This window comes from Dendrobates tinctorius, unplaced genomic scaffold (assembly GCF_039654945.1).
Source record: "Dendrobates tinctorius isolate UK_male_01 unplaced genomic scaffold, ASM3965494v1 ptg000166l, whole genome shotgun sequence".
Classification (NCBI taxonomy): Eukaryota; Metazoa; Chordata; class Amphibia; order Anura; family Dendrobatidae; genus Dendrobates; species Dendrobates tinctorius.
In genome coordinates this window covers 10,180,943-10,207,329 of record NW_027361833.1, presented here as the reverse complement: position 1 = coordinate 10,207,329, position 26,387 = coordinate 10,180,943, and the positions used below count along the sequence as shown (strand labels likewise).

General features: G+C 41.3%; 1 protein-coding gene across 7 annotated transcripts in view; it reads left to right on the top strand.

Moving 5' to 3' along the window:
- Window positions 1–26,387, top strand: part of DMD (dystrophin) — a 3,834,938-nt gene that overhangs the window by 1,232,621 nt on the left and 2,575,930 nt on the right. For all 7 annotated transcript variants that reach the window (XM_073550686.1, XM_073550687.1, XM_073550688.1 and 4 more), the window contains 3 exons: window positions 3,425–3,526; window positions 8,771–8,878; window positions 14,035–14,214. In XM_073550686.1, the coding sequence (XP_073406787.1) occupies window positions 3,425–3,526; window positions 8,771–8,878; window positions 14,035–14,214 (390 nt within the window). The remainder of the gene's footprint in view (window positions 1–3,424; window positions 3,527–8,770; window positions 8,879–14,034; window positions 14,215–26,387) is intronic.

The following is a 26,387-nucleotide window of genomic DNA, read 5'->3' as shown; positions in this document are numbered from 1 at the left end:
ACATATATTTTGAATGTGTACGCTATCCATACATGTTATCCGGGGATACAGTACCCTTTCTAACCTTTGTGCAATCACGTGCAATCCATACTGGGCCTAACACCGTCTGAGCCTGCCTTCTGATGTACAGACATATATTTTGAATGTGTACGCTATCCATACATGTTATCCGGGGATATGGTACCCTTTCTAACCTTTGTGCAATCACGTGCAATCCATACTGGGCGTGAGAACGGCTGGCGAGCTGTTAAGCAAGCTACAGCACCTGTGGTTTGCACTCGTAAGTTTTTCATTTTTTCAGGAATGACGGTTAGGCCTAATTCCGGAACTGCGGTTGACCTGCACTTACTGGGAAATCATTGTTCACGGGTAATAATTGTCATCAGTGATCCCCATCGCTAACGTTGTTCAGCGGGTTATCTGCACCTGTAAGCGACAAACGCTGGCCTTTTCAGTATAGCGCACATGCAGCCATGGACATGTAATGGCATGACACACCAGTTATTGGCCAATCTCATGTGCCAGAGCCTCACGTGTCCCTCTAGTAAGCCGGACTCGGACCGCGGGGCATGACGGAGTCTCGTTCGTTAACGGAATTAAGCTTGCAATGTGTGCATCTGTTCTGTAGCTGGCATGGTTGAGGTTTCCCAGGTGGAGTCGAATTTAACCGTAGGCTCCACTCCTGGTGGTGCCCTTCTGGACATTCCTTTGAGGTTCAGCTTTGCAACCATACTGCCCACGTAAAACAAACACTTTGCCTTCATGAACGCTGTTTGGAGGGTCATGACTCGTGGGAATAACGCCGCCCAATCAGTTAACCTGCTAGAGAGATCCTTCGTTGCTCCCAAGCATGACATCACACTCCCTAGGAAGAAGGTAATGCCACTGTGGCAACCGTACTCCTGGGGGTGACACAAGTGCACTGATGCCCAGCCACTGCTCGATGAATCTGCTGGTACATTGACCCAGACCACTACATTCCCCTCGCACGCTACACGGCCTGAATCTGACCCTGATGAAACTCAGGTTACCCTTCCCATATACAGTTCCATCTTACACGGTGACAAAGAGGAAGCTGCAGATGAAAGTGCAGGTTCGGCCCACCCGCCATCAGACACACCACCGTACTATCAGGGGCCCTGTGCCAGTGCCGTCGCCAACGAGTGGGCCCCCCTGCTTGCTCAGGATCACAGCACTTGCAAAGTTGAAATACTGTGCAGTGAGATGGAAGATGGGGACGACGAGGAGTCCAGACAAGTACAGGGATTCCCTAGCGAGGAGACTTATTTGATTGTTTTCAATGTTGGGACAGCAATTTTTGGGGAGCACTATACTCTGGAGAATGATAGATGGTGCCCACCATACACTGGAACATTCCAAAGGTGGACATCAGACACTGGAGCAGCATTTACAGGGCCCATTATACACTAGAGCATTAGAAATGGGGCCCATTATGTTTGGAGCATTATTTGGGCCCATAAGACAGTGGAGCTTCATCCATGGGGACCAACATATACTGTAGCATTATGTGGAGCTCATCATATACTGTTTCAAACATTATATGGGACCAATGATTCTGTATGGAGAAATAGATGGGCCTCGTCATGAGATGTAAAAAGTGAAGTATTTTTCATTGTACTATACCGCTATTTCTCTGCCGTATCGGAGCATGATGAGTTGTGGTATGTGTTAAAGGGGCGCTCTTTCACCCAGGGCACATGAAAACCTGGAGCCAGCCCTCCCCCCCACAGTCTGTAGCCAAATAACCCCCATTTTTCAGTGCGTAACTTGTATTATGAAGTTAATTAAGGTTGACAAGCTTAAGTAAGAAGAATTGATGCTTTTGGCATTCAAATGGGCACTGTAGGTGTGTTTCCTGTCCTCCTCTCACTGCCGACTTTTATTCCCCATTGACTTACATTGGGTTTCGTGTTTCAGGACGACCCCGACTTTTCCCTATGATCGGACGATCTTGCTCGACCCGACTTTTGGAAAAGTCGGGTTTCACGAAACGAAACGCGACCCTAAAAAACCAAAAGTCGCTCAACTCTAATCATGAGTTGTGGTATGTGTTAAAGGGGCGCACTGACACTCTTTGGCCCAGGGCACACGAAAACCTGGAGCCAGCCCTACCACCCCACAACTTTAGCCAAATAACACACAGTTTTCAATGCGTAACTATTATTATGAAGTAAATTAAGGTTGACAAGTTTCAGTAATAAGAATTGATGTTTTTGGCATTGAAATGGGCACTGTAGGTGTGTTTACTGTCCTCCAATCCCTGCCGACTTTGCTTCCCCATTGACTTGCATTGGGTTTCGTGTTTCAGTCGGCCTCCGACTTTTCGCTATAGTCGGCCGATTTCGTTCAACCCGACTTTTGCGAAAGTCCGGTTTCATGAAACCCGACTCGACCCTAAAAAAGGCAAATTTGCTCATCTCTAGTCCTAATGTTTTGGAAACCCTGGCTAATTTCTGCCATGTATAGTACCTAACTTCACCAAAGGCTATTTCTGCTATTATAGCTCATCTACATTCGCTTGAATGGGACTGCTATGTCCAGATAACTGAATGCCAAGACAAAAGTCAAAATGTCTCTTGAAGAAACAAACTGAAGCGATCCCTCTACTCGCTGCGTCCTAGGGATGCTGTGAATGACAGCTCAGCTGCCCTATGGATACCAGAGGCATGTCGGGCTGTCAGTGCTGTGAGTGACAGTTTAGCCACAATATGGGTTTCATGGGCATGTCAGATCGTCAATGTAGTGTTTGGGTTTCCTCCAGGTGGTTTCCTTTTTGCATAATTGCCAAACTATTTAACTGGCTGGCAAAGTTAGATCATCACCAAATTTAGCCATCCTCAAGAAGTGTGTGTTTGATCTGTGTGCCTAGTCTGGTATTTTGATCTTTGCTGATCAACTTTGGATTTGTCCTGACCTTCTGTTTGCCTAGCCCTTTTGTCGTGATCCTCAACCTTCTTGGAATTATGACCTCAAACTGTTTACTAGCTAAACCTTTGTCTCACCACTCTATTGATGACATACCCTCCTGACTTTTGATCTCAGACCTCTTGACTATCCAGACTCATGGCTTTTCTATGAGAAGTGACTGGCATCACACAAATGCAGTTTTTTGTTGTCTGTGAATAGGTCATGAATATTAATGTACCATAAAACCCTTTAAATATCAAAATATCAGAATTTCAGTGGGAGTGCATATTGGCTGTAGCATGAACATACAACATTTCTGTCTCTGTAATGTCATGAAACTTGACATCAATTGCAACAAACTAGACACATTATGTAGTTCTATTATGTAGAGAAATTAACATGAGCAGATTGTTACATTTCTTTGCTAGTGCTAAGAAATAATTTGCTTTCTCAATTATTCTATGTATTAATTTTTCTAATGATGTCATATTTTCAGCATTTGGGAGATCGCTGGGCTGCTATTTGCAGATGGACAGAAGAAAGATGGATACTTTTGCAAGAAATTCTTCTAAAATGGCAGCAGTTTGCTGAAGAACAGGTTTGTTATTGCAATATATTTAGGCATGGTAGATGAAGAACATCAGATTGTCCAGTTTGCCTACAACATATTTAGTGTACCTGCATACATCTGCCTAAAAATGCTCTAAAATAAAAAAAGATACAAAGTATGAAAATAATAGACAGCAATGTAAAAATGCTTGCTGTGCATATATTTGGTCTTTCTGAGCTTCTTTTCAATATTTCAGGCTTTCAAAGCTATGAAGCAGCTCAATAAGAGACCTGGTCAGTTTTGGGTGGCTTCTATTTGAAAGCCACTAGCTTTTTATAATTTAAATTTTGAAAGAAAAAAAGGCACAGGTAGCAAAGCTTCCACAAAGATGACTGAAAAGATTCCAAAAAAGGCATTTAAAAAAAAAGACTGCTGACATTTTCTGAAGTTTCTCCACCTTAAAAAACTTGACGAGTATGCCAGCATCTTAAATTATGTGTGCACATACCGTTATAGTGAAAGTATATTCCTTTGATTAAACTACCTTGAAGTTAGAAAATATTTTACGATAATAGATTTTTATTTCTTATACACACATGGTCAAAATTGTTGGTAACCCTCGTTTAATGACAGAAAAACCCACAATGGTGACAGAAATAACTTGAATCTGACAAAAGTATTAATAAATTAAAAATCTATGAAAATGAACAATTGAAATTCAGACATTAATTTTCAACCATGTTTCCACAGAATTTAAAAAAAAATAAAACTAATGAAATAGGCCTGGACAGAAATGATGGTACCCTTAACTTAATATTTTGTTGCACAACCTTTTGAAGCAATCACTGCAATCAAATGATTCCTGTAACTGTCAATGAGATTTCTGCAACTCTCATCAGGTGTTTGGCCCACTCCTCAAGAGCAAACTGCTCCAGTTATCTCGTGTTTGAAGTTTGCTTTTTCCAGATGTCATGGTTCAGCTCTTTCCAAAGGTGCCCAATAGGCTTTAGGTCAAGGCTCATAGAAAGCCATTTCAGAATAGTACAATATTTTCCTCTTAGCCATTCTTGGGTGTTTTTAGCTGTGCATTTTGGGTCATTATCCTGTTGCAAGACCCATGACCTGCAACTGAGACTAAGTTTTCTGACACTGGGCAGTACATTTCTCTCTAGAATCCCTTGATAGTCTTGAGCTTTCATTGTACCCTGCACAGATTCTAGACACTCTGTGCCAGATGCAGCAAAACAGCCACAGAAGATTACAGAGCCTCCTCCATGTTTCACAGTAGGGACAGTGTTCTTTTCTTGATATGCTTCATTTTTCCATCTGTGACCATAGAGCTGATGTGTCTTGCCAAAAAGTTCCATTTTCATTTCATCTGTCCATAGGACATTCTCCCAGAAGCTTTGTAGCTTGTCAACATGTAGTTTGGCAAATTCCAGTCTGGCTTTTTTATGATTTTATTATCAATTGTGTCCACTTTGGTCATCTCCAATGAAGTCCACTTTGACTCATGCAATGACAGATGGTGCAATCTGACACTTATTTTCCTTGATCTTGAAGTGCACCTTTAATCTGTTTAGAAGCTTGGCTGAGCTCTTTTGTTACCATTCATATTATCTGTCTCTTTGATTTGACATCAATTTTCCTCCTGTAGCCACATCCAGGGAGCTTGGCTACAGTCCCATGGAGCTTAAATATCTAAATAATATGTGCAACTGTAGTCATAGGAATATCTAGCTGCTTGGAAATGGTCTCATAACTTTTACATTTAACATGTTTGTCTATAATTTTCTTTCTAATCTCCTGAGACAACTCTTTTCTTCGCTTCTTCTGGTCCATGTTGAGTGTGATACACACCGTGTCACCAAATAGCAGAGTGAGTATCTGTTGCCCTCTATACAAGCCCACTCACTGATTCCAAGATCGTAGACACCTTTGATGTTAATTAGTGGACACAACTTGATTTAACATGTCCATTTTATCACATTATTTTCAGGGGTACCATCATTTCTGTCCAGGCCTATTTCATGACTTATTTTTTGTTAAATTCTGTGGATGCTTGGTTAAAAAGCAATGTCTGACTTTCATTTGCTCCTTTTCATAGATTTTTGATTTATTATTACTTTTGTCAGATTCAAGTAATTTCTGTCACCATTGTGGGTTTTTCTGTCATTAAACGAGGGATACCAACAATTTTGACCACGTGTGTATGTCCTATGTTTATTGCCTTCTTGTTGAGAATGAGATGAGTGCACATCATAAATTCCAAACAGACTATCTCAAAGTGGTTTCACTGCATATAGAACAACCTCTCAACCCCTTTAATATTCATAGTATATTAAAGTAATATTTTAATCACACATGAAAAATGAGCTATATTATATTTTCAATGTATTTTGCTTACATGCATAATTAATGCTTTGCATGTTTCTTATTATTTGCAGATATCTAAGATACTACTTCATTTAAGCTATTAAATGTGCTATCTGAATGTTCATTACACCCTGTACAAGTTATGCAAAAGATAAACTCAACCAACAATGTGCATTTCAAATATGTCGATTTTCACATTAGAGAAATATTCTTATTTTAGACATATCCACAGTATACTTCATCTAAGGCCACATTCACATGTTCAGTATTTGGTCAGTAATTTGCATCCGGATTCGTAAGCCAAAATCAGGAGTGGGCAAAAAATGCAGAAGTGGTGCACATGTTTCTATTATACTTTTCCTCTGATTGTTCCACTCTTCATTTTGGCTTACAGATACTGAGGTAATATACTTACTTAATAGTGAATGTCTAAAAGTGGCTTTAAAGGGGTGTTGCCACTATATAATGCCTGTCCTAATTCCAGGTATTACTTTAGAAAGGTCCATGTGTACCAAAATGTGACTTTCTTAAAGCGTAACATAGGCCTGTTTCATACATCAGTTTTTTTGGTCAGTCAAAATCTGCTAAAATGGCAGATAGCGGATCGGTTCCAGTACTGACCACAACATTTGTCACCGGACCGTTATTTTAACGGATCCGTCAAAGGAAGAATTTTAAAGGGACCGCTGCCTGGGGAAGGAGAGAGAGAGAGATTTTTCAGCTGCCAGAACAGAGTTTAGGGTTAAATTTCCAGCTGAGTGAAGTCTTTCGGGCATGCGCAGTGAGAAGTGCGAATCCTGCCGCCCGAAAAAATGTTGCATGGTCCGTTCAGGCATGTCGGCGGACGTCAAAATTTTGGCAGATCCGCAAAAAAGCGGATCCAACGGATGGCCATCCGTCAAGATCCACCGGTAATGCAACTCAATGGGAAAAAAATGGATCCACCAAGAAAATTGGCAGATCCGTTTTTTTTGCAAAACGGCGGATTTTGACTGATGGACACAAACGGATGTGTGAAACAGGCCATAACTGTAATTTTACATTTTTAAACAATAACAAAGTAGGACAAGCTATTTTAATAATCTTTCAATATACCTTATAAATTAAATCCGAAAGAAAGTCTTTCAAAAACCTACTAGAAAATGTCCCTCTATGCTGTTTCTGAAGATTATCTCACATACCTCGCCAGGAGTACACATGCTGTGTAGGCTCTGCCCCCAGAATTAGTAAGCCGTAATCAGTGTGTGGGGAAGTGAGCTTTCTAAAGGTACTGTCACACTTAGCGATGCACCAGCAATCCCGACCAGCGATATGACGCGGTCAGGATCGCTGGTGCATCGCTAAGTGGTCGCTAGTGAGCTGCCACACAGGCAAATCTCACCAGCGACATTGCAGGGGTCGGGGGTCGCTACTTACCTGTCAGACGAGGCTATCCTGACGTCCTCCCGCCCCTGTCCACGCGTCGCTCGTCTCCACAGCAGGAAGCCCAGCAGGAAACTGATGATGAGAAACGGCCCAGGACGTTCTCGCGTGATCAGCGATAACCAGCGGGGGAGCGGTCGGAGGTAAGTATCAGACATAGCGATATCACTAGCAATATCGCTATAACGTCACAATAACCAGTAACGTTATAGCAATATTGCTAACGCTATCGCTTAGGCTGTGTGCACACGCTGCGGATTTTGCTGCGGTTCTGCAGCGGTTTTGGCCGCTGCGGACCCGCAGCAGTTTTTGCGGCGGTGTACAGTACCATGATTCCCTATGGGAATCAAAAACCGCAATGCAGACGGTGCGGAATTTTCCGCGCGGATTATCTGCGGTTTTCAGTCCGCAGAAAGAATTGACATGTCAATTCTTTCTGCGGATTCCCCTGCGGTTTGCCATCTCCTCCATTGAGGAGATGAAAAACCGCAGGGCCAAACCGCAGAGCAATCCGCAGGTAAAACTGCAGGTCTTTTGACCTGCGGTTTCACCTGTGGATTTTACAAAATCCGCGCGGATGAATCCGCACCTAATCCGCAGCGTGTGCACACAGCCTTAGTGTGACAGGCCCTTATGGGTGAGGACAGAGCCTACACAGAGTATATGCTTCTGGCTGAACTTAGTCACACAATGCAGAGTACAAAAGCTCTGTCAGCACTTGGTTTTCAGCACACAGGACAATCAGCTAACAGGGCAGATGGAGCTCAGTAACATCAGCACTTCCCCTCATTATTTACCTCATTGTTTTTTGTGCCCTGTCAGCTGGTTCATGTGCGCCCAGTGACATCAACACTTCTCAGTGTTATTCTGTTAGTTTCTGACTTTTGTATTGCCTGTGAATTATGAAAATGTCATCATATAAGCCTCAGGATAATTAATGACACTGAGAAGTGCTGATGTCACTGAGCCCAGATGAACCAACTGACAGGGCAGAAGGAGCAGTTTGGTGAACACTGAGGGGATGTGCCGATGTTACTGAGCTCCTTCTGCCCTGTCAACTGATTGTCCTGTGTGTCTATGCTATTCAATGAGGAAAACTGACGATATAACTGAGCACACAGGAACCAGCTGAAAGGCAGAGACGCAGTCTGCTGGCAGCGAACAGCTGACAAAGCTCATGCACTGTACCGAAAACTGAGGTAAAATACAGATGCACTGACATACAGTGAATACGTGAGCTATATTGTAGTTTATAGCTGTAGCAAGGTAAAAGGAAGAATTGTGAGGAGGGTGAGGGACACTTTTAAAAAAAATTGTGCTAGTGAAAAACTTAAGCATTAACATTAGTTTATTCAAAATGACTTTAAACTGCTTATAAACTTTATGAACATTTAAACATTCACGTATATTCAGGTAATAAAGTTTTGAAAACCTATGTCAGATTTTATTTTAGATATGTGCTTTTTTATTATGGGTATTACTATTTTATTTTAGTGTCGTTTTGATGCCTGGCTCACAGAAAAAGAAGAAGCTGTGAACATGATCCACACCACAGATTTTAAGGATCAAAATGAAATGCTTGATAACCTTAGGAAATTAGCGGTATGTGCTGTTTTTAAGTTTTGACTTCATTTTGGAAATGTAGATTATTAATTTACTTTTTCCAATATCTATTTTGTAACTGTATAAATCCAAGGGGTAAGGTTTCTATCTGTGGAGAATAACATGCCAAGTCTGGCATGCCAGTAAGAGGAGACTTAAATGCCTTGCATGTTCCTTTGGGAAATAAAATATGCAAATGGTCTCTTCAGAGAGATAGATGACTTGAACTCTAGTGCCGTCTATTGGAAGCAATGATCCTACAAGTCAATATTGACCCTTTAAGGAGCCTTGCAATATGACTTGGTATAAAAGCCAAATCAGAATCTAAATTTGCAGACACTGTGTTTTGGGGGATTGCCACTTGTCAGTGCAAAGTATGAGATCTGATCTAGACAAACCAGATATTACTTTTCTATTCTGTGGTTATCCTTGAAGGATGTGTATAAATAAATTAATAACTGAGTGTTATTATTTTTGTTCATAAATCTGACACTTAAGAGTCTAAAGGACCCCGTCGTACACAATCAAAAGTCTAATGTTTAGGAGGCCCTCTCAAGTCTTCCCCAACAGCTGATGTTGGGAGAGAGAAGGTCCAACATTGGATTTCCAATGGCCAATCCTTTTGTTTTTGGCGATCTAAGCCACCACTAGAGGAATCTGACAGAGAAGTACTGCAGCATCTCTCTCTTATAGAGAACACAGGAGCGCTCATCCGAACCATGTGTTCTTGTGTAGGTAGGAACCAGGTGAAATAGTTGTCAGTTTAACACTCGATGACCTGCAGCTATATAATGTGTATGGGAGGCTTGGGATGAACAGCAGTAATTGGACCAAGTCAAATTGTGTACGGTTATACCTCTTAGACATGAGAAATGATTAGTCTCTGTTCATAATTTTTTTCATATGCTTTCAGAAAAAATAAATGGAATAGCACAAAGTCTAAGATGCTTCAGAAATGATATCTTATGGGGAATATATTAGTATTTACTGTATCTGATCCTGCCAAGGAAATTGACAAGTCCTTTTTCATCATTTCCAATACTGTTTCCTGGCAGAAACAAATCATTTTCAGCAAAGATGTTTTAAAAAAAAGTTATGTTCTTATGAACCTGTTTTAGTCTTTGTAACCTGGGATATAGTTGTTCAATAGTTCACATGCATTTTATAGTTGATGTATAGGTAAATAATGGATAAAGTACAGAAAGCCAAAGGGAAATTAATAGAATGCGGTGGACATTGTGAAATCTATGCTTGTTCAGTGCAGATCTTGAGAGCTGTGTAAGGTGCACAAATTATTTCTTCGGTGTTCTTTGAATCCAAGTTTTGTGCACCACCCCCCACAGGCTCTGCCCTCAGGCAAAAACAGTGTGTACATTTTACGCAGTGCTTTCTATACAAGCACACCTTTAATATCATAGATTTAAGCCAATTTAAATAATGTTAGCTATTTCTTATTGTTTCCCTGGCAATAGGTTACAAGTTGTCACATTTTGATATTTCAGTAAATGCTCATTAGCTTACAAAAGTAGTTTCCAGCAAAAGACAACATTTTCTTTGCAGTCTTAAGTGATGCCTTCACAGCTCTGCAAACAGCGAAAGGTCTTCAAAGCAAATCTTTAACTTTTAACATCATGTCATTTTCAGGTCTAGTTGTTTGTATTGATTTATTTCTTGATGTATCTTACTAAAAATTGTTATTTTGATGGAGAGCTTTTAATCCACTTCACAGATATAGATTTAAAGGGACTAGTGGAAGCGGAAAGGTAGAATGTAAAGGAGGGCTCACACCTATACATAACTACCATCAGCGATTATTTAATGGCCTGCTTAATGATGCACCCTGAAGGATCTGTAATAAATCCTTCAATACACACTGGCTGCCATTGTTCTTAACAACACAAGTCCTTTTTACACAAGACAGCATGCTAGCAAGAATGGTGATTTCTTGTGCTGCACAAAAGATCATTTCACCTGACGAGCAAGCGTTTTCCTTGTGAATTGTGTGATCAGCAGGATGTTAGCACTGAAAGATTATCATGAATTGAGCATCATTGAGAACACTCGTTCATGATAACATTTCAGTGTAAATCCATCTTAAATGAGAAAACTTGGAAATGTCATGCAATCTGCCTACAGTATTTTATAGGGCAGGAAGAGCTGAACAGATTGATGTACAGTTTGTGGAAAAAGAATCAGTATAACTTGTATTTTATGCATACTGGTCAAGTCGGTGGTCTTAGTCAGCTCTTCTTGTGTTGATGTGGATGCAGAGATAGTTGTCAATCACTGAATAGGACCGCCCTCTGGACTGATGTGCACAGAAGAAGTAGGGATTTAATTTCATAAAGTACAAGTTATACTAAATCTTTTCTCACAAAACTATATATCAATCTGTTCAGCTCATCCTACTCTATAATGTACCACTATAAGTTTGCACTGTAAATCCAAACTGAAAAGTGCTTTTTAAGTGACATAGGGTTCAGAAAAACCTAGATGAAGATAATTCATCCTTGATAATATGATTTTTGAGGTTGAATCACTTTTCAAAGTGTTTTTTTCTCAGAAAGATATATATTTTTCAATGCATTTTTAATGGAAACTTGCCACCAAGAAAATGCAGTCCAATCTTCTGGCATCATGTTATAGAGTAGGGGGAGCTGAGTAAACTGATATATAGCGTTGTGGCAAAAGATTCAGTATCACATGTGTTTAGTCATTTATACCTCTGCTCTATCCTTACTTTCGGTCCAGTGGGCTGTCCTATCAGTGACTGACAGTAATATCTGTATGCACACTTGTAATCTGTCAGTCACTGATAAGACTGCCTACTGGACTGAAAGTAAGGAAAGAGCAGAAGCTTAAATGACTAAAACACAAGTTATATTGAATCTTTTGTCACAAAACTATGTACTGTATCAAGCTACGCAGCTCCCCCTGTTCTATAACATGATTCATTCAGATTTGACTGCATTTTTATGGTGCCAGGTTCCCTTTACATTACAGTAAGGATGCTCTGTATTTTTGTGACTATAAGATGCACATTTTTACTCCCAAAATGTGGAGGAAAATGGGGGGTTTGTCTTATAGTCTGGCTCTGGCTGTGGTGGGGAGGTGGGGGAGCAATTTTGGTGGCGCAGCGGGTCACAGAGGCAGGAGCCGGTGGCTGCAGCTAACTCCTATGCCCACTGCTTAAGAGAAATGAATATTCACTAAATTCCATGCCCATGGGCATGGAGAGCAATGAATATTCATTTCTTTTTGGCATCCTGGAATGATTGGCCCCATCCCGTTCCTGGTATGATTGATCCCATCCTTATTCTGATATAATTGGCCACATCCTGTTCCTGGTATGATTGGTCCCATCCTTATCCTGGTATGATTGGTCCCATCCTGGTCCTTGTATGCATGGCCCCATCCTCATCCTGGTATGATTGGCTCCATCTCGTTCCTGGTATGGGTGGCCCCATCAGAAAAGATTAAAAAAACAAATCATTACACTTACCTTCCTTCGCCCTCTTGTCGTGTCTTGCTCCGCTGAAAGCAGCTGCTTAATGCTTGTAAGCAAGCGCATGGCAGGGACGTCATGCGCTGCTCACAAGCAGAGCACAGCATCTAGAATACTCACTGGGACTGTTCATCGCAGAGAGCAGTGAGTATTCATTGCTCTTCAGTAGCCCGCAGTGTCAGCCAGGACCAGAATATTAATTTCTCTTAAGTATTGGCACACATGACTGTGGCAGCAGCAGGAAGCCGGTGACTGACACTGCGTGCTACTGAAGAGCAATGAATACTCACTGCTCTCTGCGATGAACAGTCCTGATGAGTATTCCAGCAGTCGTGCCCTGCTTGTGAGCAGCGCATGACCTCCCTGCCATGCGCTGCTTACAAGCATTATGCAGTTATTGGCACTGGAGCAGGACACTGAGAGGGAGCAGAGGAAGGTAAGTGTAATGGTTTGTTTTCTTAATCTTTTCTGATAGAATCATGCATACCAGGAAAGGGATGGAGCCAATCATATCGGGATAAAGATGGGGCCATGCATACCAGGACTGGGATGGGGCCAATCATACCAGGATACAGATGGGGCCTTGCATACAAGGACTGGGATGGGAACAATCATACCATGATAAGGATGGGGCCATGCATACCAGGACTGGGATGGGACCAACCATACCTGGATATGGATGGGGCCATGCATATCAGGACTGGGATGGGGCCAATCATACCAGGTTAAGGATGGGGCCCTGCATACCAAGATAAGGATGGGGCTATGCATACTTGGACAAGATAGGAACCCTGCATACCAGTATAGGGATGAGGGCAATCACTTCTGACAGGATAAGGATGAGAGAGACCATTTCTACCAGGATTGGGATGAGGGGGCCATGCATACCAGGCTAGGGATGAGGAGGCATGCATAACAGGATGGGGATGAGGGTCATGCATATCAGGATAGGGATGAGGGGGGCATGCATACCAGGGTAGGGATGAGGAGGGCCATGCATACCAGGATGGGGATGAGGGGCCATGTTTATCAGGATGGGGATGAGGGGACCATACTTCCCAGGATAGGGCATATTAAATACAGAATTGACCACATTTTTGCTTCAGTTTTTTTTTCTTAATTTCCTCCTCTAAAACCTAATTGTATCTTATAGTCCGGTGCGTCTTATAGTCTAAAAATAAAGTATATGATAAGTATGGTTACCCCTGCCCAAAAGTTTTCAATTATTTACTTGCTTTTTTATGCTTGGCTCGATTTTTTTCTATTTCCTGTGTTAGCCACTCCAGTAAGTACTGTTCAGTCTGGTTTTTTTCAGTTATCTACTATTTGATTTCTGGAATAGAAGAAGCTCAGCTACACAATAAGTATCAAGGTCAGGAAAGCTAACTATGGAAAATAAAAGTGTCATACAGGCTGGCCCCTATGGGACTAAAAGTAGAGGCTACTGGGTTATTTCAAATCCACTCATTGCTGTAAAATCTATCCATAAATAAAGTTCTAATCAGAATTACTGTTCACCTTAGAACAGTTGTTTTGTTTGTTTTTCATTATGCAGAATTATAAGAAAATAGATCCAATTGTCTTTAAAAAATTAAACAAAAATTCTCTCCAATGTTTATTTCTGCATTTAATAATACAATTTATTCTATAGATCTTGAAAGGAGAGCTAGAAATTAAAAAGAAGACAATGGAAACGCTGTATTCTCTAAGTCAAGATCTCCTTTCCTCCCTGAAAAATACAGCAGTGTCTCAGAAAAATGATGCAAGGCTAGATGACTTTAGTAAGAGATGGGATAATCTGATGCAGAAGCTGGAGAACAGTACCAAGCAGGTTTGTATGCTTTATTCATATTTAATTTAATTGGTTTGTAAGAACTATGTTTACTCCATTTTCTTTCAATTTCTTTATGTATTGACCTGTTGACAGATTTACAATATTTTTCTCAGTTATTTGTTTTAATTTATTTATACAATACCAACATTTTGTAGTTTACTGATAAGTTGACGTGGAGATTACTTTTTGTAGATTTTGGAATGCATTAAACTTGTGAATCACCATGAAACCTACACATTATGCATTACAAAGTTTGCAGGCATTGGAAAGTATTTAAATTGATTAAAAATCAGCAAGAATAGGTACAGTAGCATGCTGCTTATTCCAGCAGATCCCACTTGGAAAAGCAAGAGGGATGAATTAGTCCCAGAACTGTAATCTGCATATCAACTTCCCATCTTTGGCCAAAATATGAGGGTCAGCTTTGGATTTGTACTGTGGAAGATACTAATCGGATATTTCAGTTATGGAGAAGTCATGAACAAGCATACTTCACCAGCTTTTGGAAGGGTTTTCCAGACCATCAATATTACAGTAGATCAGTGGAGTCTGAAACTCAGCACCCCAATCATCTGTTGTTATTAGTTGAGCTAATGCCAGATAACATTGAACAAAGCTAAATAGCACAGCTCTTCTTAATGTTTAGTGGAAGTTGCTGACACCTAGCATCCATTTAATATTTATATCCGGTTACCATCAGATCTAAGAGTTGATCACTTGGAAATCCAACTGTTAAGAACCAGTCACACAAAGCAATCTCGCTAGCGAGATCGCTGATTTTGTGACGCAACAGCGATGTCACCAGTGAGATCGCTGTGTGTGACGGGGATCAGTGACCGGCCCGCCTGCTGGATACCGTTGAGCGTGCTCGATCGGCCTGGGCCATTTTTCAATCGCTGGTCTCCCGCTGCCCTGCCCAGCACGCTTCGCTGCGTGTGGCAGCGAGAGACCAGCGATCAGCGACGCTGGACGCTGGTTTCTAATGTAAACATCGGGTATCCAGGAGCCGAGGCTCCAGGATACACGCTGTTTACCTTGGAAACCAGCGTACACACTGGTTTCCAAGGTAAACAGCGGGTATCCAGGAGTCGCGCGGCTCTTAGATACCCGATGTTTACCTTGGAAACCAGCATGTACGTCAGTTTCCAAGGTAAACAGCGGGTATCCAGGAGCCGCGGCTCCTGGATACCCGATGTATATATTAGATACCAGCATCCACCATCGCTGGTCCTAATTGCTGGAGGGGCTGTCTTGTGACAGCTCACCAGCGATCAACCTAACGATGTCCCAGTGATCCCATCATGTCGGATCATCGGTGGGATTGCTGGCACATCGTTATGTGTAACGGGGTCTTTAGACTCCTACCGAACTTAAAGCTATCACCTATGCCAAGGATAGGTTATCAATATTTCGTGTCTTGACAATCCGTTAAATATCCGTATAATGGATAACAATAGCCTATCAAAGTAGTATTTATATTTTATCCCAATGGTGATCTGAAGTACCTCCCTTTTTCATAATTTGCTCTGAAATGCTAATGTTCTGCTTGCAAACAGATCTAATGCAGAGCTGAATGTAAATAACACATATAGTACAGTGGGTACGGAAAGTATTCAGACCCCTTTAAATTTTTCACTCTTTGTTTCATTGCAGCCATTAGGTAAGTTCAAAAAAGTTCATTTTTTTCTCATTAATATACACTCTGCTTCCCACCTTGACTGAAAAAAACAGAAATGTAGAAATTTTTGCAAATTTATTAAAAAAGAAAAACTGAAATATCACATAGTCATAAGTATTCAGACATTCAGACCCTTTGCTCAGACACTCATATTTAAGTCACTTGCTGTCCATTTCCTTGTGAACCTCCTTGAAATGGTTCTACTCCTTCATTGGAGTCCAGCTGTGTTTAATTAAACTGATAGGACTTGATTTGTAAAAGCACACACCTGTCTATATAAGACCTCACAGCTCACAGTGCATATCAGACCAAATGAGAATCATGAGGTCAAAGGAACTTGCCAAGGAGCTCAGAGACAGAAATGTGGCAAGACACAGATCTGGCCAAAGTTACAAAATAATTTCTGCAGTACTCAAGGTTCCTAAGAGCACAGTGGCCTTCATAATCCTTAAATGAAAGAAGTTTGGGAACACCAGAAGTCTTCCTAGACCTGGCCGTCCAGCCAAACTGAGCAATTGTGGGAGAAGAGCCTTGGTGAGAGAGGTAAAGAAGAACCCCAAGATCACTGTGGCTGAGCTCCACAGATGCAGTAGGGAGATGGGAGAAAGTTCCACAAAGTCAACTATCACTGCAGCCCTCTACCAGTTGGGTCATTATGGCAGACTGGCCCAACAGAAGCCTCTCCTCAGTGACAGACATATGAAAGCCTGCAGAGTGTTTGCTAAAAAACACATGAAGGACTCCAAAACTATGAGAAATAAGGTTCTCTGGTCTGAGGAGATGACGAGAGAAGTTTGTTTTACAATTCTAAGCAGTATGTGTGTAGAAAACCAGGCACTGCTCATCACTTGCCCTATAAAATCCCAACAGTGGTGGTGGAAGCATCATGCTATGGGGGTGTCTTTCAGCTGCAGGTATATAATGACTGGTTGCAATAGGAGGAAACATGAATGCAGCCATGTACAGAGATATCCTTGATGAAAACCTCTTCCAGAGTGCTCTGGACCTCAGACTTGGCCGAAGGTTCACTTTACAACAAGACAATGACCCTAAGCACACAGCTAAAATAACAAAGGAGTGGCTTCAGAAAAACTCTGTGACCATTCTTGACTGACCCAGCCAGAGCCCTGACCTAATCCCAATTTAGCATCTCTGGACAGACCTGAAAATGGCTGTCCACCAGCGTTCACCATCCAACCTGATGGAAATGGAGAGGATCTGCAAGGAAGAATGGCAGAGGATCTCTAAATCCAGGTGTGAAAAACTTGTTTCATCATTCCCAAGAAGACTCATGGCTGTGCTAGCTTAAACGGGTGCCTGTACTCAATACTGAGCAAAGGGTCTGAATACTCATGACCATGTGATATTTCAGTTTGTCTTTTTTAATAAATTTGGAAAAAATTCTACATTTCTGTTTTTTTTAGTCAAGATGGGTTGCAGAGTGTACATTAGTGAGAAGAAAATGAACTTTTTTTCAATTTACCAAATGGCTGCAAAGAAACAAAAGATTGAAAAATGTAAAAGGGTCTGAATGCTTTCCATACTCACTGTATGTCTGCAATAATTTTATCCATATGTAATGATGAATTAATGCATGAGTAGATTGCAAGACAACAATGATATCCAGCAAAATAATGATCTCTGGTCAAAAACTGCATGCAATGGTGCCAATGTTAGTGGGAGACATCCAAAGATGAGGTTATTTTTTTGTTGATTATTTTTCAACAAAAAAATGAAAAATCCCTTTATAAAACAAAAGAGTTGATAAAAAATGGAAACCCTTGTAATAGCACACAAGTAGCTCTTTAATGAAGTATATAAAAATAACTGCACAGCATCCTCTTCTACAAAGCTGATACAGACTCGTCCACAGAAGATTATACTGTATGTACTGGCGGAGGTTCCTGTGAATCTTGATATCTTATTCATATAATATTAATTGAAAGACTGTAGCAGCCAAAATAGATATTTCTTTTTTGTTTCGCTAATAAATACTGCATTTTCTATTTTATGCAGCTATTTAATATAGTATGAGAACTAATGCTCAGCTAGCGTATTCCTTCACGCAGAAATATTTAACTAAAGATCAGATGGGGAAGAAAGTGGTTTTCTGAAAGGTGCTATCAGAGCATAAATAAATACTATTCTCTGCAGCTTTACTGCTACATGGAGTCCTGACTCAACTGTGTGTAATGTGGGTTTTCAACATATTCACAGATAACAAGCAAACAAAGCGCATGTTAATTTCTGTATCAGAGATCAACTTTTTTATTTCAGTTGAACAGCCACATTGAGCTATCTCAAGTTTTGCCCCAGGAGTGCTGGAAGAATCATTACCGTATCAAAATAGCAGACTATCTGAATAGCAGCAACAAACCGTTATCAACATAAAGACTTCAAATAAAAATATCATACTAAAATAAAATAACATATTTCTGCTGGGTTCCAATATATACACAATTTTTGGCCTAAATCACACATTTGTGTCTATTGTATATGTACTCTTTTTTTTATATAGGGGGAAAAATCAAACTGATTTGCAGGGAAAATCCAAACCTTACAATAAATGGGCTTTGATGTGAGCCCAGTTTGACATCTGTGACTATAGCACCACTTACTGACGATAGCACCACTTAGGCCGGTTTCACATTTGCGCTTTATAGAGCAGCGATGGCCTGCGCACGGCTGCCACTAAGCCCCGCCCCCTCCTGGCTCCCTGCCCGCCCCATCCGGTCATCGCCGCCTACTAGCGCACATGGACGCTTGCGATCTGCGCACCCTATCTTTAGCATAGGGTGTGCAGATCGTGCGCTGGCCGTGCGCTAGCAGGATTTTGCCGTGCGCTGCGCACTTTTGAAGGTGCGCCGTGCATGCCCAAATGCAACATGCTGCGTTCGGCGAACACGGGCGCACCTTCAAAAGTGCGCAGCGCACGGCAAAATCCTGCTAGCGCACGGCCAGCGCACGATCTGCGCACCCTATGCTAAACATAGGGTGCGCAGATCGCAAGCGTCCATGTGCGCTAGTAGGCGGCGATGACCGGATGGGGCGGGCAGGGAGCCGGGCTTAGCGGCGGCTGTGCGCAGGCCGTCGCTGCGCTATAAAGCGCAAATGTGAAACCGGCCTTACCTAATGTATGGAGTCAATTGCCAATGATATGGCTATATTATGATGATTATTCTACAAAGAGAACAGTAAGTTACTGTACGGATGGAGAAAGCAGGTCCAGGGGCCTACATAGAACTCAAAGGAGCCATAGTAATAGTCTGAAAGATCAACTTAGAAGAAAATAAATGTATGTATAGTATGTACCATACCAAAAAAAAATCACCATAGTGTTCACAAAATACTATGGGCGGCTATTAATGAGTGATGCATTTTTGCAAGTGGTTTATGCTGTGGGACTTTAAGCAGGGACAATCAAAACTCACTTTTATTAACACTAATTTTCAATTAGAGTTTAGTATATACTTGGAATTACATGTGACATTTGTTATCCTAATTTTTTAATCAAAAAATACTTTTGGGTAAAAAGTTTGGTGCACCTGTTTTTTTATGTCATTTTTTCTGAAGGTCTTTCACTAGGTTTTTATGTAATGGCAATCATTTTTCTGCCCTAATTGATTCAGTGAAAAAATGTGGTCTATTTTGGCTTAAACAACTGCGCCAAAAATTTTGTCCCTGGTTCATCACAGTGTTTTTAAGTCAGGACATTGACGCAAACTCTTTGAAAAGTTTCACATTTTTTGTGTAACACTAAGTTGCGCAAAATTTAGTAACTGTTGTTTTACAGGACAGTTTTTTGGGCAGCTCTGCTATAATGGGTGGAGCTGGGCAGGAGCCAGACAGGTCAAAGTGTGGCTATGCCCATCCTTCAAATACAGCAATAGAGGTGGTGTTTTTATTACCAGAAATGTTATTCCAGTTCTTATCAGGAGTAACATTTTTGCTGAGGCTATATGTCCTGACCCTATGTTGTCAGTATTTGGACTTAAAGGGAATCTGTCAACAGGTTATTGCTATGTATTCTGAGGCAAGCAATGAGGTAGGGATTAAATCACTGAATTCAAGGATGTGTCACTTATCATGCTGTGTGCTATTGTTTACATACAGTGAAGGTTTTATCACTAGGACCTTATCACTGCTGTGACTAGCTCTGCTGTGCTGTGAGCTCTGGTCTACCCCACCCCCCGTCATAAGCAACATACTGTCAACAGACTATGTGCATTCAGAGCCTGATGTGGGTGGGCTTAGCTTTCTTAGCTTTGCTTCATGCTGCCTCTAAGAGCTCTGTTTGCGTCACAGCTGCTGCACGAAATAAACTAAGTGATACATCGTTGGAATCAGGGTTTCATTTCCTATATTATGCTGCTCTCAGATGAGGTAGAAAAATTCTGCTGACAGATTCCCTTTAATATGTCAGCTCCTGATGATGAGCCTGGGAAGTAGCAAATCCAATTCAATAACTCAATTCAGTAGATAGCAGCAGATTAAAAAAAACAGTACTGTGGTTTTGCTCTATCAATTCAATCTTGTCCTCTAAAATCCACCTCTGGTTGTTAATGAGGAAATGTTTGTGCATCGACCACTGTGGGAATTATTTTTGTTTAGATTTTTTTTAGAATCATCTAAATAAAAAAAATATTCTGTAGTCCTGGAAATACTAAACTGAAAATACATGGATATTGTCTGTAATAATTTTAAGAAGCTAATACATTTGACAAGGTGACCCTGTTATGAGCCTATCATAATATTGTCATTCACTCTGTATGGATATATTGTTTGGTTTCTCTTTTTAGCACAATGAAAGCAGGAAAGTGAGACTGTCGAATCATGCCTGGGAATCTCCTTACATGGTAATAGCTACAGAAATTGCTTACCATGGCTCTTATATTTCCCTTTCTGAACAATGTATTTGTGAGAGTGTGCAGTAATTTGTTCTATCCTGCATGTCACCACAGGTTTTCGTTTTCAAAAAAGCAATTTCTTACAAAATGTTTGTTTTCCTTTCACTGACGTGTTACTTTGTTCGCTGTCACTCACATTTAATTATACATCATTTTACGCTCATTTTATTGCTTTATTTGAGGCAGTAAAGTTGTGCTGTGTTATACTAAGCTGTGTAGGAGTAGTTAAATTATGTGGAAAAAAGCTTACTGTGCCCAGTCACTCATACCCATATTCGATGTATATTTTTTTAATAAAAGCAATTTGACCACAGTTTTGTCTATCAAAATAAGTATGTCTTATGAGCTATAGAATATAGAGAGGAAGTTCTTGCAGCCTATATATATATTTAGGGGCAACACTGTGGCTCGGTGGTTAGCACTGCAGCGCTGGGGTCCTGGGTTCAAATCCCACCAAGGACAACATCTGCAAGGAGTTTGTATGTTCTCCCCATGTTTGCGTGGGTTTCTTCCCACATTCCAAAGACATACTGATAGGAGATGTAGATTGTGACCCCCATCGGTGACAGCGATGATAATGTGTGCAAAAACTGTGAAGCGCTGTGGAATATGTTAGCGCTATATAAAAATAAAGATTATTATATATTGACACTCAGCAGCCTGCCAATCATGACTGAAAGCAGCTGGAAGAATACATAGACTCCTCACTATTTTTTTATACCCCTTCCAGGGTTGCCAACTTAACTTTTCAATTTTTGTGCACAGCTTATCAAAAACTCAAGGACTGAAAATATTTTTTATGAAAACATTTGAAAACCATATTAAATCATTTTGATTATAAGTTATGTACAGTTGTGCTCAAAAGTTTACATACCTCCACAGAATTTTGGCTTTCTTGGCCTTTTTTCAAAGAATATGAATGATAACACCAAAACTTTTTATTCACTCATGGTTAGTGGTTGGGTGAAGCCATTTATTGTCAAACTACTGTGTTATCTCTTTTTGAGCACAACTGTACTGTATATCTACAGCCCATAATTCTGATAAAAAGACATCAGCTCCATTCACTGTAAACTGTAAAACATTGATAATTACAGGCAAAATAATCTGTATAAGATTCTTCTGCTTCAAAAAATCTCAAATGCCTCATATTTTTATTTAAATTGCCTAATTTTAACCCCTTTTCAACATCAGGCATACATTTACGCCAATGTCGGACTCCCTCCTGTTATGAATATGTAACCGAGGAGGATAGCAGGGGAATAGACTAGGCAACCAGATAACCATAGAGGTTGGTAACTAAGCGGATTGCAGACCCCTAAACTGACACACAACTAGAATTAGCCGTGGGACATACCTACGATGCCCTAGACACCTCGGCACAGCCAAAGAATTAACTAAGTCTAAAGAGAGAAAAGGGAGAGCTAAACTGCCCCAGAGTAGAACCATAAAAAAATAGATAGCTCCAAACATATATTGCCGGTGAGACAAGATGAGGCACAAAACACAGGCAGAAAATAGAGTAAGTAAATGATGGGGCCCAAACTGTCTAGATAGAAAAGGACAGGAAAGGATACTGTCTGCAATCACGTGAAAAACCCTAAGAAAAAATACAACACGTCTGATATGCAAAAATACTGAGGCCACACGACCTCTCCCCCACTAAATTAGAACTCTGGTGTGAACTGGACGCAAAACAAAAGATACTGATATAACAGGGGATTAGAATTACTGAAAAGACTGACAGGAGCTGTGGCATACGGAACAGAGTCCAGCACAGGTCCCAGCAGGAAACAAGGCTGAACTCGCACTAGCAAAGCAGAAATTAGAGGAAAGCAAAAAATGGATCAAATGCAAAAAGATTCAAGCAGACAAATAACTTATCTGAAACATGGAGGACAAAGCAGGAGGCAAGCAGACTTCCAAAATGCTCAGGAAGAAAGCCAAATCACCGACAACAACTGACGGAAGGTTGTTCACTTAAATCTCTCCCATCTGTAACACCTGACCTCCAATCATCCTCCACAGGTGATTGACTTCTGTCAGCCAGACCAGCTCCATTGCCAGCAGCAACCACCAGAGGGAGCCCAAACTCAGAAGCCACTTCAAAAGTGTTCACAACAGTACCCCTCCTCTTGAGGAGGGGTCACCGAACCCTCACCCAAGCCACCAGGCTGATCAGGATGGGCCCGGTGAAAGGCGCGAACCAATCTCTCGGCATGAATGTCAGAAGCAAACACACAAGAATTGTCCTCCTGACCATAACCTTTCCACTTGACCAAGTACTGGAGTCTCCGTCTAGCCAGATAAGAATCCAATACCTTCTCTAATTCTTACTCCAGATTACCCTTAACCAATACAGGATCAGGGGGCACAGCCATGGGAACTAATGGCTCCATAAACCTTTTCAACAAAGATTTATGAAAGATGTTGTGAATCTTAAATGTTCCTGGACGAGCCCAACGGAAAGAAACGGGATTAAAGATTTCCAAAATCTTATAAGGTCCAATGAACCTTGGCTTAAATTTTGGAGACGCAACTTTCATAGGATTATTTTTTGAGGACAACCAAACCATGTCACCCACTTTAAACTGGGGACCAATAGTCCTATGCTGGTTGGCAAACTGTTGGGCCTTCTCCTGAGAGTGAGACAACTTATCCACTACTTGATCACAAATCTGCTGCATTCTCTCTACCACAGAATCAACACCTGGACAGGCTGAAGCCACCACCTGCCCTGAAGAAAACTGAGGATGAAACCTGAAGTTGCAGAAAAAAGGAGACATCAAAGTGGCAGAACTAGCCCTATTAAGAGACCCAGTCATCTTGATCAGCAGACAAAAAACATCTCAAATAGGTTTCCAAAGTCTGGTTTGCTCTCTCAGTCTGCCCATTGGTCTGAGGGTGGAACGCAGAGGAGAAGGACAACTGAATTTTTAGTTTGGAACAAAAAGCTCTCCAAAATCTGGAAACAAACTGGACTCCTTGGTCAGACACAATGTTCTCCGGAATATCGTGCAAACGAAATGCCTGCTGTAAAAACAAGGGCACCAACTCAGAAGAGGATGGCAACTTCGGCAGTGGTACAAGATGGACCATCTTGGAAAATCTATCACAGATCACCCAGATAACAGTCATTTTCTGAGCCACAGAGAGGTCGGAAATAAAATCCATTGAGATATGGGTCAATGGCCTCCTGGGCACCGACAGTGGCACTAACAATCCACTAGAAAGAGAACAGGGTTTGGACCGAGAACAAGTCCCACAGGACAGCACAAAATTCCTGACATCACGAGATTAAGCAGGCCACCAAAAAGACCGACCCATGAAATCTCTGGTACCAAAAATACCAGGATGACCAGCTAAGGCTGAGCAATGAATTTCAGACATTACTCTTCTACACTGGTCGGGGACATACAATTTCCCCATAGGGCATCGTTCAGGTTTGTCCTACTGAAATTCCTCCAGGGCAAGTCTCAAATCAGGTGAAATAGCAGAAAGAACCACGCCCTCATTTAGAATGGTAGTAGGCTCAGTCACATCAAGAGAATCCGCAAAGAAACTCCGCCTTAATATTCAAGTGCCCGGAAGAAAAGAGACCACAAAATTAAAACGTGTGAAAAACAAGGCCCACCTAGCCTGTCTAGGATTCAATCGCTTGGCTGATTTGAGATAGATCAAATTCTTGTGGCCGGTGAGGACCACAACTTGATGTCTGGCCCCCTTCAACCAATGTCTCCACTCTTCAAATGCCCACTTCATAGCCAACAATTCCTGATTCCCCACATCATAATTACATTCAGATGGGGAAAATTTTCGAGAAAAGAAGGCACAAGGATTTATCTTAGAGGTTACCGGATCTCTTTGAGACAAAACGGCTCCTGCACCAATCTCAGAAGCATCTAACGCCACCTGAAATGGGAGTGAAACATCAGGTTGCTGTAGAACAGGAGCAGAAGTGAACCTCCACTTAATCTCCTGAAACGCGGAGACTGCCTCTGTAGACCAATTCACCACATCAGCGTCCTTTTTGGTCAAATCTGTCAGTGGTTTAACAATACCAGAAAATTTACTTATGAATTTACAGTAGAAATTAGCAAAACCCAAACATTTCTGGAGAGCCTTGAAGGAAGTGTGCTGAACCCATTCATAAATGGCCTGGACCTTGACTGGGTCCATTTCAATAGTGGACGGGGACAAAATGAATCCCAAAAACAAAATTTTTTGTACCCCAAAGAGACATTTCGATTCCTTAACATACAGAGCATTTTCTCTCAAAATCCGGAATACAATCCGAACATGTTCCACATGAGAATCCCAATCATTGGAAAAAATCAAAATATTGTCCAAATAAACGATCAAAAACTTGTCCACAAAATCCCGGAAAATATCGTTCATGAAAGATTGGAAGAGAGAAGGGGCATTAGTGAGCCCAAAAGGCATCACTAGGTACTCAAAATGCCCCTCAGGAGTATTAAACGCCGTCTTCTATTCATCACCATGCTTGATGCGAATAAGATTATACGCACCCCTAAGGTCAAGCTTGGTAAACCAACTAGCACCTTTCTCTCAGAAGAATAAATCGGAAATCAGGGGTAACGGATACTGATATTTAACAGTGATTTTATTAAGGAGACGATAGTCAATACATGGCCTCAATGAGCCATCTTTCTTGGCCACAATGAAAAAGCCGGCACCTAAAGGTGAAGAGGATGGTCTAATATGACTCTTCTCCAATGACTCTTTGATATAAGATCGCATAGCATTATGTTCAGATACAGATAAATTGAAGAAGCAACCCTTGTAAAATTTACAACCGGGTACTAACTCGATCGCCCAATCATAACTCCTATGAGGAGCCAAGGGCGCAGACTTACTCTCACTAAATACATCAGAGAAATCAGCCAAATAGTCAGGAACATCATGAGACTGGGGAGAGGTAGAGAAAACAGGAGCGTCGCTAAGAACACAGTGACAACCCCAACTAACCACAGACACAGATTTCCAATCCAGAGCAGGATTATGGGTCTGCAACCAAGGAAAACCCAGTACAATAATGTCATGTAAATTATGCAACACCAAAAATTTACAATTCTCTTCGTGGTCCAGGGCTACCTGCATTATCACCTGGGTCCAAAACTGGGGTTTATTCTCCACCAAAGGGGTAGCATCAATACCTCTTAAAGGAATAGGAATCCGCAGGGGTAAAATGGGAAAACCACAATGTTTGGCAAAGTCAAAATCCATCAGGTTCAGGGCTGCTCCAGAATCAACAAAAGCCTTAGCAGAAAATGAAGATAAGGAGCAGATCAAGGAAACAGACAAAAGGAATTTAGGCTGTACATTGCCCAAAACAAATGAGTGAGCAAAATGTTTTTCCCGCTTAGCGCAGACAGAAATAGCATGAGAGGCGTCCCCACAAAAGAAGCACAACTAATTATGCCTTCTAAATTCTTGACGTTGAGCCCTAGAAAAAACCCTATCACACTGCATGGGCTCAGAAGTTTGTTCGAAAGGCAACACCACCTCTCGCATAGTTTTACATTCACGTAAGCGTCTGTCAATTTGAATGGCTAATGACATAG